At 43.9% G+C, this 12,808-nt stretch overlaps 1 protein-coding gene across 2 annotated transcripts in view; it reads right to left on the reverse strand.

The window, feature by feature from the left end:
* Positions 1-2,559: 2,559 nt before the first annotated feature.
* PLCD1 (phospholipase C delta 1) overlaps positions 2,560-12,808 on the reverse strand; it is a 48,867-nt gene continuing 38,618 nt past the window's right edge. For both annotated transcript variants that reach the window (XM_063303312.1, XM_063303310.1), the window contains exons 9-15: positions 11,617-11,745; positions 11,011-11,164; positions 8,660-8,776; positions 7,478-7,656; positions 6,285-6,417; positions 5,140-5,289; positions 2,560-2,836 (exon numbers count right to left, since the gene is read on the reverse strand). In XM_063303312.1, coding sequence (XP_063159382.1) covers positions 2,745-2,836; positions 5,140-5,289; positions 6,285-6,417; positions 7,478-7,656; positions 8,660-8,776; positions 11,011-11,164; positions 11,617-11,745 — 954 coding nt within the window. In that variant the 3' untranslated portion in view covers positions 2,560-2,744. The remainder of the gene's footprint in view (positions 2,837-5,139; positions 5,290-6,284; positions 6,418-7,477; positions 7,657-8,659; positions 8,777-11,010; positions 11,165-11,616; positions 11,746-12,808) is intronic.

Raw genomic sequence — 12,808 nt, forward strand, 5'->3', positions numbered from 1 at the left:
AGATTTAATTACATCATGGTCTAGAACCGCCAACAGCTCTATTAACTCAAATGCCCATCTGGTGATTTGGAGATAATTCTTTTAAACCATTTGGATATCTTAATCATAATGAATTTCAGCTCAGTTCAGTTGCATTTGGAATAAAACTCCTCAGAAAATTACTGCATATATTTCCCCCAGGTGCAGAACACGTACAGAGAGAAATCATCCCACACCTCCTTTTCCTCGTTCAACAATAATTTCATAACTGTAATCAAAGTTTAAACTAAATTACACCAGTAGCTAGTAGCTGGATCAGTCAGACCTGAAGCAAACTATTAATTTCACTTCTACTCTAGTGTAACTCAGCTTGGATCCAACCCACTGCCATTCTCTTTGCCCCAGGTCCCAGAAGTCAGTGCAGAGTGGGAGAACACAGTTGAGATTTTTTTTTTTAAAAAAGCATAATTTTTGCAATTACAAAAATAAAATAAAAACCAAGCTACAAATATGTTGCCACTTTGCTGATGCAGCAAAGGACAGAATGTGCAATATTGGTCTAAAAAGAAGACCATGTGAGATATTGGTCCTGAGGTTCTCACATCGTCAAGTTACTAGTCCTTATCACTGCTAATTTAGACTTGGGGGGAAAAGATATATAAGCAATGCCAATGAAATCTCAGAAGGGTGTCTGGGAGATCTTGCACTGGCTGAAGGGTTAGAAAGCCTTTATACTGTCCATTTGTATGAAATGCAGTTGACAGATAAAACCAATCAGAATTAGAAACTGCAGGGGCTGGTCAAGAAAGCACGATGGCAGCCCCAATGGTCCAGGCAGAGCTTCAATCACACCATCACGGCCACCATCTGAAGACACCTCTGTGTCTATCTTTTAGCCATAGGAGTGGGAAGATCATCAAATCCATGCTGCGGCATCAAATCAAGACTTTAGAAATATCCCAGTTTACTCCTGCTGACTTTGTGGGTGAGTCCTATCCAACGTTGCCAAGATCCAGCCATGTTTGGAAACATGGCGTTCTGCTTTCTTGTAGGGATTTTGTAGAAAGGCCCCATGGCTGCACATTTTTGCTTTTTTCAACAGAATGGGATGAAAAATCCCAACAGTCTAGGCCAGTGTTTTCCAACCTTGGCAACTTGAAGATGTGTGGACTTCATTCTGGGAGCTGAAGTCCACTCATCTTCAAGTTGCCAAGGTTGGAAAACACGGGTTTAGAGATTATATGGGAAAGAAGTGTGCCCAATTTTCTATAAACCTTTCCCAAAGTTTTCCAGTTTATACTTCGTTAAAATTGGATTTTTTAAAAAATGCTCAGAACTGGGTCATTTTGTTGAGTGTGTTAATATTTGCAACCCTAAATGCCCTTTCCCTGAAGAAGAGCCTGGCCATATTTCAGACAAATCCATTGAGATGTGTGTGCAAAGGGAAGGGACAAAACTGGAGAAAAACAACATCCTTTCCCAAAATGGAAATGGATTGCCACGGATTGCAAAAGACTTTTTGGTCTTTCCCATAAAAGACCCACCAGCTGCTGGGCCAGTGAATGCAATCCAGAAAATGTCCAGGATTAGAGGCTGAGTGACAAAAAATTAACACCACAGGGCAACTAAGGAGTTTTTTTTCCTAGCGTTTTTCGTATCTCATTCCCCATCCAAGATGGCGTGGTTGGGGTTATGAAATGTGGGCTGGTCAATATCCACCAGAACACTTCTGTCATTGGACCCCATAACTTCCTTCTTAATCACGAGCTTTATGTAAGCGATAACCGATTTATTCTTTTTGCTTGGGGCCTGAATGCCACCACACCCACCTTGTAGCGTTTTGAGGTTCTGGAGCAACCAAACCAAGCTGGATCTGAAACACTCACCTATTATTCATTGAATTTCTGACTCTCCCAGACACAACATCTGTGCTGTCCTGGCAAATTACAGAGTTCCCCCACAGGGAAAACAATAAAGTACAATTAATAAACCCTAGATCGAGCTTAGCAGCAATGAGGATTAGCAACGTAGATACAGAAGCAAAGGCACTTGGATCGCCCCACAGGTAGATCCTAGGATTACACTTATGTATCAGATCCAAATTGGTTCCTTTTCCCATTTTCCCAATTTGAGGGCCAGTCATTTCTCTTTTTGCAGGAGCCTGCAAATGTCTCCAGCTAGCATCAGAACAATGGACATGTTTGGGTTCATATTTCCCCAAACACCTTCTTCTTTCTACACCCACCTTTTATAAAGCAATTGTCCTTCGTATAACACATGGGAGGGGGTGTTTTTCCCACTGGCCTCTGCAGCATCGTAGAGGTCAACATAAAACTTGGGGAAATGCAAATTCAGTTCAGATTGCATTAAAATGAACCTAAAAAATATCTTTACTATTATTACTGTCACTCCCACAGCACCAGTGAAAGCTCCTGAGGCGTATGGCGTGGAAGGCCACGGTTCTGATCCTGCAGAGCTAAAACCAAGACCAACCTGGACGCTTCTTGGCGGGTCTCAAAATCCTCTTTTCTTGCCCTAGAATAGCAACTCGGATTAAAAGTTAAGGCACGACTTTGAAAGGGTAATATTTTCTAGCTGTTTTCCAGTGTATAGATTCAGCCTGCATTATGCTGTGGATGGAAAGGCTTAGCCCACGACGTGCCCTCCGGAGAGTTGAGTTCTTCTTTGCAGGCTGTGGGGATCAAAAGTCTATCTGGAAATGTAAAAAGAGATTCCTTGGGCGGTCCCTGAAGTCTGTCTCTTCTTTAGCAATTGTCCCAAATATTGATATGCACAAAGAGCGTGGCAGATGGGTACTGATCTCCGTTCTTCGTCAAAAGGTGAATGTGGCGGTAGCCTTGAGAAGGGGAGAGAGACAAAAAAAATGGACATCAAGTTTTCTCCTGGGCATCTTCCACCCAGCTGGGCTTCAGGTTTTCAATCTGACATGCAATCTAGAAGTCAGTCTGTGTCACATCAAGTAACCTCTTTGGGGATAATATGCAAAACATGGACCAACAGCAAGTCACAATAGTCTGTGGAATTGCTGGGCTTGGTGCCAAGGGGGTCAAAAGTGAATTTGTTGTTCTTCCTGCCCTGTTTAATCCCCACTGGGACCTTCTAAGTTAGACTAAGCCAAGACAAATGGCTAAATTCTTACTTAACATTAAGCCAGGATTCTTAAACCATGGGTTAAGGAAGCCATAGAGTCAGTTCATACATCCCACCCACATTATGGCTTTTATAATGTGTGAACCCAGCCAGTGAGCAGCGCAGGAGTGGAATCAACAGAGGGTGATTTTTTTTAAGTGTGATGGGCCACCTGCTCTGATTTGCAGGCCTGTCTTTCTTCAGCTTGACTCCTTCTGCTGGTGTCTACATCTGGAGCACTCCGACCCTCCAGATGTGGGGCCACCACAGAGCGATTTGCCTCCCCCGCCCCCAGACTGGCTTGCTGTGTCCTTGCTGCTAATCTGGCCCATCACCTTCCATGTGCACACAGCATAGCAACCTGCACAGGCCCGCAAGGGAGATGATCCTTTTCCACCACTAGGTGTGCTCCGGCTTTGGAAGATAAGGGTAAGAGGCAGCAGAAGGGCGCAATTACTAATCCCTCAAAAAGAAACTTAATCTAATTATCAGGACTTCAGGAAGCAATTCCCTTCTTTGGGCAGTAGAAGGCATCACGCTCCAAAACTAGGACCTGCATCTTGGCTGGAACTCTCTCTACCTCAGTGTTGCTCAACCTTGGTAACTTGAAGAGGTGTGGACTTTGCTGGCTGGGGAATTCTGGGAGTTGAAGTCCACACCTCTTCAAGTTGTCCAGGCTGAGAAACACTGTTCTACCTTAAGAGCTACTGTGCTCTGGAGGTGCTTAATTAAAACACCCATCATTCCCAGCCAGTGGGCCAAGAATGCTGGCCAGCCTTGGGCATGGGATGGAGAACCAGAAGCCCTGAATGGGAGAGGCAGGTACAAGAAGTTTCTGAAAAGTTTGAATTCCCTCATTTGTTTTTCAGGCCTTGTTGTTTTACTTGCATCCAGATCCCTTTCTTTCAGCTCCTCGTGGCAGTGCCCCTCAAGATCTACGGTAAACTTTCAATTTAATGGACTAATAGAGAGATGGAGGTGTCTCTTAGAGCCAAGAGTCCATTAAGTAGGTGGTCCTCTCTTAACAACCATTAGTTTAGTGATGTTCGGACTTACAACAGTGCTGAAAAAACCGACATATGACTGGTTCTCACACTTACAACCGTTGCAGCCTCCCCGCAGTCACGTGACTACAATTTGGGTGCTTGGCAACTGGTTTGCATTTATTACCATTGCAGCATCCCTTGGTCACATGATCGCCATTTTTGATCTTCCTGGCTGGCTTCTGGCAAGCAAAACTAATGGGGAATCGCATGATTCACTTAACGACCACTGTGATTCGCTTACCAACCGCCTCAAAAAAGTTTGTAAAATCAAGTCAGATTCACTTAATGACCGCTTCTCTTAGCAACCAAAATTCCAGTCCCAGTTGTGGTCATTAAGTGAGGACTACCTGTAAGTGGGACTTTACACATGTTTAAAACATACATAAAAGGTATGTAATGGACCAAATTGTCCAAGAGCCAAGCAAATGGTTGGAGCAGGGCCAGATTAGGCCAACAGATGCCCTACACACAGCCCAACAATGGCGCCCCTTGACAGAAGTGAAACTCTCAAACCGTGAGAGGGAAAACAATGTGGTATCTGACCACACCTTCAACCCAAGCTTTTAAAATTTCAGTCACCATGCCAAAGCACACGCCCTTTTTTAATAATGCAGATCAAAGTTGAACACAGTAGAGAAAGACAATTACAAAAACATTGGCTAAAGCTGAATGGGGCAGTGAAAGCTGGGGGGGGGGGATCTGTGCTGCCCCCCTTTCCTTGGGGACCTAAACCATTTAGCCAAATAATAAACTTTGTTGGACTGTGGTTATGACAATCAAAATCTCAGTTTCGGCGTTCCTTTCCATTTGAAGTTGGCTGAATTGAGCCCCCTTGAAAATGGCTGTATCCATGAATGAAAGGGATGTTTTGAAAAGCGGTATGATGCCAACTGGCCTGGCAAACCTCCCCCTCCCCTTTGAGCCGAGAGCGGTGCTCTGGGTTAAGAAGCCAAACGAGACCCACCTCGCTTCAGACTCGTGAAGGGGGCTGCGAATTGCCCGATAAAATCATTTTTTGTCGAGGCGTCAAAATCTTCCACCGCGAAGCGGACCAGGGCAAGTTGGGGGACGTCGACTTCAAACTCAAAGGTTTCATTCCAGGCTGGGTTAAAACCTGGGCAAGAGGGAAGCAGAGACAAAGTGTGAGAAAAAGGCCACGGACCCAACAAGCACCCCATTCCTATGACCCACTTCATAAGAAGGTCAGCGTGTTGTGGGAACACCTGGGGCACTGGAATAAACAGAAGACTAGGGTACTGCATTTAGCAATACATAAATAAAACATGAAAAGATGGACATTGGTCAACTAATCCCCAGGAGAAGGAGTTTTAGCCTTAAATACAGGTAGTCCTCACTTAATGACCATTCATTTAGTGACAGTTCAGACCTAGGACTGTGCTGAAAAAATGACTGATAACATGGTTCGCTTAATGCCTGTGGTGATTCATTTAATGAACATTTTTGCAGCAGTCGTTAAGCGAATCACTGCTGGCATTAAGCAAACCACGTGGTCATTAAGCAAATCACATGGTTCCCCATTGATTCTGCTTGCCAGAAGCCGGCTGGGAAGGTCGAAAATGGCGATCACGTGACCACGGAATGCTGCGACAATCATAAATACGAACTGGTTGCCAAGCACCCAAATCATGATCACGTGACCACAGGGATGCTGCGACAGTTGTTAAGTGCGAGGACCAGTCATAAGTCAGTTTTTTTCAGCACGTCATATGTCTGAACCATCATTAAATGAATTGTTGTTAAACGAGGACTACCTGTAGATGCCAATAGCGGTTTCCTGAGTGCTGGTTATTACACAGCACAAGCTGTCCTGCATAACTCTTAAAGGGGCCAAAAAAGGGAAAAGAAGAAAATCAGTTCAACCAGTTCAAAAAGGGCTGATTGTCGTTGATAGCCATAAAATGCTGACTGAATTTTGCAGGGAGGAAGAGGTGGAGAACCAGAGAGAAGGAAAAATTGGACAAAACGTCTAGAAATCTGAACAGAAAATCAGGAAAGGGAAGCGGCAACATTCCGTTGAAAATCCCATTTTTATCTACTCCTTAAATTACGGTTTCTTGCCGAAGGCATCCTCGGTCTCTTTCCTCTTACCGTTATTATCAATTACTTTGGTTTGCTTCTTCCCATTGTCCCTCGGAACACCGTGGATTTCCACGATCACCCTCGGGTCCACAATGGAATTTTTGCTTTTGTTGACCTTCGGCAGCTGCTGGCCGGAGATGATCTGCAAGGAGGGGAACATGAGGAGAAAAACAAGAGTTCAGAGGCCCTAAACCCATCCTAAGCTTCAAATATTCGCATCCTATAAGGGTGCATGGAAAACATTTCACACGGGCACCCCCTCGAGTTTGGCATGGCCCATCATGAGTGTGAATCGGATGCCCTGCGTGGGAAACAAGTTGCTTTGGAACTAGGAAAGGTTTGAACCTCAGAAAAATACGTCTTGCACTCAAAACAGGACTGTTTCTGACTTGGGCCCTTCCCTGCAGAAGGACGTCGTTTTCTTTCCTTTTCCTTTTTCTTTCCAAATAATTTGATTGAGAATTACAAATAGAAAGAACAAAGGCTAACGCAAACTACAAAAAATACAAGAGGAAAAATAGAAAAGAAAGGAAAAGAAAAAAGTATAAAGAGGAAAAGAACAGGGAAAAAAAGGAAAAAAGAAGTAATTTCCCCCTTCATCCCAGCAAATAAAAACAATTTTAACAGCTTATCACCCTCTAAATACAATATAAACTCTCTACATCCCATAACTCATCTCTTAACTAAAAAACAGAATCCCAAAGTCTCGTCGTTTTTTCTTTGTCAGCAAGAAGGACACAGTTTTCAATGGTTTTCATATGCTCAGTTAAAAGAAAGCTTTAAGATGGGTAAAAAGGTTGCTGGAATCGAAACACACAAAACGGAATTTGAAATTGAATTATGTACAAATGGTGAACACATAATAGCAAAAAACGTATGAACTTCTGTTAAGATTTGGAACAGAAGAAGAAAAGGTTGCAGACTTCGGCAACTTAAGAAATGTTCAAAAGGTCCCATGTCACACTCATAAATGGCTTTTTTGCACGCAAGAGGGGGCCTTTCACATTTGAAACAGGGGTTTTGAATAGGAACAATTTTGCACACTCCTAAGACCTTGAGAAATTGCAAGGGTTGGGTGGGATGGGCTGGGCTGGGATGCAAAAGGCTGGATGCAAAAATGGTCCCATCCATCACAAAACGATGCTGCAGAGCTGCACTACAACCTGCGGCTGTGTAAATGGGCTTTCTTTCTCAACTCCTACCTTAACCTGGAATTTCTTAGGGTTGTACCACGGCCCTTCCATGATAGACTTGGGGTTGAATTTGGACTGTTCATCTCGAAGAAATTCTGGCTTTAGGACATAGCCACAGAATCCGTTTTCTTGGAATCGGCCCTGATGGACATCCATTTCTGAGTCCCTGGACTGGAAATTCAGGGCAACTGGGAGGAATTGTAAGACAAAGGCAATTCAGTGGTTCTTGAAAACCATGCTCGTGATCACCATATCATTGTCATCGTCCCCATAATATTTTTTCTAGCTGGGTTCTTAATGATAATAAGCAGCCATTAAATCCTTAAAAAAAGCTTGTGAGAGGGAAGTGTCCTAACAGTCAGGAACCACGCTGAGATGAGGAATAAGTCTCTAGTGTTTTATTACTGCTACGTTAGACAGAAAATCCTAACAAACTGAAGAAGCGTGGGAAAACCCAGACAGATAAACCCCAAAAGTCAAGGTGGGTCTGTTCTGTGTCTCTTTGACTGGCTGCTCAACGCCTCACTACTGCGCATGCGTTTTCCCCCCTGGATAGGGGCCCCCTCCTGCTCACCATCAGTGCTCATGACAGGAAGGTTGCAAATTAGCTTGGAATGATGTGATCTTCTTCCTTACTCTACCTGCCCCAAACCCAGCAAACCTGATGGAAGTCCTTCAGCAGCTCCACCATGGGAATGGATCCGCAGGCAGAAAACTTTTCCAACACCGATCTAGATGCCACAATCTTCATGCAGAATCCACCGAATAGTTATACAAGGCGACTCTTTCAATTGCTTCCCCAGTGTATGGCCTACCAGAGGCATCTGCTGGGGGACTATGATGAAAACACCATGGCGACTGAAGTTCCTTCCCTTTTGTATATGCGCTGTGATGTTGCACATAGGTACAAAAATGGAGGAGCATGCAAAGCAACGGTGTGGCACTGTTTTCATAGTTTTGACAAAAATATTGGCTTCTGCAGATGCCTCTGAGATCCTTCCTTAGACCAACGGCAGCCAGCGAGTTTGATCCATGCCCTTGAGATAACTAAAATAGATCCACCAAAAAGCTTGGAGCGTCTCTGTCTAGTCCTACTGATTGCAACGGGTCTGTTCTGCGCATGACTGCTTCTGGATTGAATCCAATAATTTAATAACCCAATGGGCGTACACATCTCCCCACTGTAGTTACCTATCTGGCAACCCATGTTCCACATCTCAACAGGGTTATAGTTGGATGAATCTGTCCTCCATCCCGCTGGATAGATCCTGCTCAGATGCCGGACGTTATAATGGATAAAGTCAATTCCTGGGTGAAGAATAAGAAATAGGTACGTTTTTGTTTTCCCTCTCTCAGGACAACTCCATACAAGCATTTCAATCCAGGACAGAGAAGAGGGAGAATCTTTGACAAGCAACCCGTAATTTACGGATTTCAAGGCCAGACCAGACCGTGGTAGCTACAAGGTGGCTTTTAACAGATGCACGCAAAACGCAGCTCTCTGGGGCAGGACCAGATCTGAAAGGCTGCACACTACTTCCTGTTCAGGAGTGTTTATCTCTAACCCACAAACCACTATCAGAACAGCCAACCTGGTGCGTCCCAGGAGAAAGAGGAAAGTTTTGGGGACAACCTTCCGAGACCGCAGCATTTTCTGCAGCCCTGCTATTTGAGTAAGAATTAGATCAGATCAATGGATCAACAGCTATTCGCTCTATAAAACCGCATACGAAGCAGTCTGGCCGTTTCTAGAGGTACACAATGGGGAAACACAGTATTTGCTTATCCCCCTTGTAAGTCGAACAGGCGTATCTTGCTGCTGCTGTTGGAAAAGATGAGATAGGATATACTTTTAAAAGAGTGCAGCTATATGGTGGCAGGGTTGGAGTGCTGGACCTGGGAGACCAAGCCCATCGCCAGCTATGACGCTTGTCGCTAAATTCTTCTTCGAGCTGCATTCAACTCTGGCTGTCCAAATGGCCGAGCTCATGGGATTTTCTTGGCAACAATATAGCAGTGGCTTCCCACTGTCTTCTGCCAGGATGTTTTTCCAAGTTCCCAATCTTACCTTCAGCTGTGTGGTTTCCTGGTAGTCTCCTATCCAGGAAATAACGAGATCCAACCCTCCTAACTTTCTATAAACACTCAGTGTTGGCTCCTGCTGCCATCTAGCTGAGTTTGTGTAGGTATGAATGCATGTATATATGAGATTGGATAGATAGATTGATAGAGAGATAGGATATAGATAGAAAGATAGATAGACAGACAGACAGACAGACAGACATGATATCAGGTATCAGATATCATAGATAAGATAGAGAGATAGATAGAAAGATATGATAGAGAGATTGATAGAGAGATAGATGATACTCGTACACATAAAATGCCTTCAAATAAACAAAATCAAAAGTGCTGGTATATTTGTAAACAGTAACGTAAATAGTTATTAACTTATAATAGTTAAAAATCCAGTGTCTTGTTAATTGATAAATGGCTTATCAAAACATGGGAAATGACATCTTTTATCAAACTGACAAATTTGCAAAAAGTGTATTAAGGAAAGCGATCAGGCTGTAGATTTGTAGAAAAATGCAATCTTCATCACGTCTTGGAATGACACAGGCTAAGCTACAGCCCGAGGGTTGGTTTTAGATGTGATTTACTATTTATGAACTTCAGAAGACAAGGGAGGGAGGGAGGGAGGCTGTGAGTTCTAGTCCCGCCCTAGGCATGAAAGCCAGCTGGGTGACTTGGGCCAGTCCCTCTCTCTCAGCCCAAGAGCCAATCAGGCATGGTAGGAGAGTTCTAGTCCCGCCTCGGGCATGAAAGCCAGCTGGGTGACCTGGGGTCAGTCCCTCTCCCTCAGCCCAAGAGCCAATCAGGCGTGGTAGGAGAGTTCTAGTCCCGCCTTCGGCATGAAAGCCAGCTGGGTGACCTGGGGTCAGTCCCTCTCTCTCAGCCCAAGAGCCAATCAGGCGTGGTAGGAGAGTTCTAGTCCCGCCTTCGGCATGAAAGCCGGCTGGGGGACCTTGGGCCAGTCCCTCTCTCTCAGCCCAACCCACCTCACAGGGTTGTTGTGGTGGGAAATTAGGAGGCGGACGGAGTATTAGGGATGTTCACCGCCTTGAGTTATTTATAAAAATAATAAAGGCGGGTTAAAAATACATAAATAAATAAATTTTTCATATTCTATTTTTTAAATGTCGTGCAGATGTAACTTACTAACCTCTTGCCTTGCAGAGGTTCAGAGGTATACCAAAGGGGCGGGGCTTTGATCACCACCAAACCCCACCGTATTACAGATGCTGACCTGCCCCCAGCAGACAACCCTCCATTGCTTCTTGAACTACAGATGTCAGCATCCCTAGCCAGAATGACTAAGACCAAGGCACCTGGGATCTCTGATCCAACAACTCTGGCAGACCACAGGTTGCCAAGCCAGATGTATACTATGAATTATAAACTTAAAAAGACTACAGGGTTGGGAATGCTGTTATACATTCCAAAATCCTTATTAAAAGCATTAAGCAGATGCTACGTACCAGATTCCTGAGCCAATTTAAGGGCTTTGCTTTCGTTGAAAGAGGATATTTCATCGGAAGGCTGGGACTTTGTGTCTTCAAATCCCTGAAAGTGGACACTTTTGCAGTAGATGACAGTATCAGACAGCTCCTTTGCAAGCTTTAACTTGTCGCTCTAGCAGAGGATGAGAGAATCATGATCAGTCAGCCACGTTACAGGCCTGCGCATCCCTCAAACATTATTCAACAAGGTGTTTGGGGACATGCAAAATGCCTCTTTAAAGCAGCCTGGTCTTTTTTCAGGCTTCTGTGTGAGCCTGAATAAGGATGCAGCTGCTGTAAGGATTGACTCATTAAAGCAGCCACATTTCTATGCAACTCATTAAAGCAGCTACATCTCTCTTTTTCTTTTTTTTTTCCCAGGCTTACATGGAAGCCTGAAAAAAGGGCAGGCTGCCTTAAAGAAGTGCTGCATTCATGCTCTCACACATCCCAAACATCTCTTCTAACCCCTAATCATCTTCTTTCAAGAGCAGAATACAACATGCATCATCCCACAACGGTTTTTAAAGGGTCCCAGTTTACTTCCTCCTAGTACAAACATAGATCATATACCAGGGGACTCACCACCTTCTTCTTTTCTACCTCACTCTTCACAGCCTCGTCTTCCATTTCAGCTGCTTCATCCTCGTCTGAAACCTCTTCCGTTTCTGGGCTTAACTTCTTCCCTTTCACAAGAATCTTCCCTTTTAATTGCTAGGAGATATAACAAAGATACAAACTGACTACAACGCAGTGGAGAAAATAAAGTGATCAGATGCAGGGAGCTCATCTAAAAGAACTACGGATGACTTCGCAGGTATTAGCCAATACAGGAAGTCTTCACTTAGCAACCATTCATTTAGTGACGGTTCGGATTACAACGGTGCTAAAAAACCAACTTACGATCGGTTGTCATACTTATAATCATCACAGCATCCCTGCAGTCGCATGATCACGAACTGGGCACTTGGCAACCAGTTCACATTTATGACTCTCACAGTGACCCATGGTCATGCGATTGCCATTTTCGACCTTCCCGGCCAGCTTCTGGCAAGCAAACTCAATGGGGAACCATGTGATTTGCTTAATGACCACGAGGTTCACTTAACACCAGCGGTGATTTGCTTAGCGACCACCGCAAAAAGGTCGTAATTTTGGATTGGATTTGCTTAATGACTGCTTTGCTTAGCAACCAAAATTCCGCTCCCAATTGTGGACATTAAGCGAGGACTACCTGTAAGTGCTTACTATAACCATACCAGAAGAGGAACTGACTTTAGAAGTGATTTGATAGTAATGAAACTATAAGAGTAAAAAGGGAGATTCTCTATTTCTAGCTTCATTTCAGGATTAAGATTAACTATTTATTGTGCTGTAATCATACAAAGACCTGCAACATCAAAGCAACCCTCTTGTTATGAAGTTTCAGAAGCAACTTAAAATAGTAATAATTAAAAAAAAACAATAATGTCAGACCTTCGAGGAAACCAAAGTTATACAGGCCAATGCTAATTTTATAGTAAAGTTATAGTAACAGAATTTTGCAAATCTGAATGCCCTTCCCCCTCCCTTTATCTTTGTGAGAACTAGGGAGGGTCAAGTCTGAAACACTTTCTCAGGTTACATTTCTGCCTTGGACCCACATTTCTTTTATCTGACTGTTGTCTTGGTTGGGGTCCTTTCTCCTGTCTCTCAAGGTTATTCCTACTGCCCGTTACATATAACATTAACAATAATAGCAATAGAGAAAAAGCAGAATATCTAGAGATATAAGTTC

The sequence above is a fragment of the Candoia aspera genome, chromosome 4, assembly GCF_035149785.1.
Source record: "Candoia aspera isolate rCanAsp1 chromosome 4, rCanAsp1.hap2, whole genome shotgun sequence".
Lineage (NCBI taxonomy): Eukaryota > Metazoa > Chordata > Lepidosauria > Squamata > Boidae > Candoia > Candoia aspera.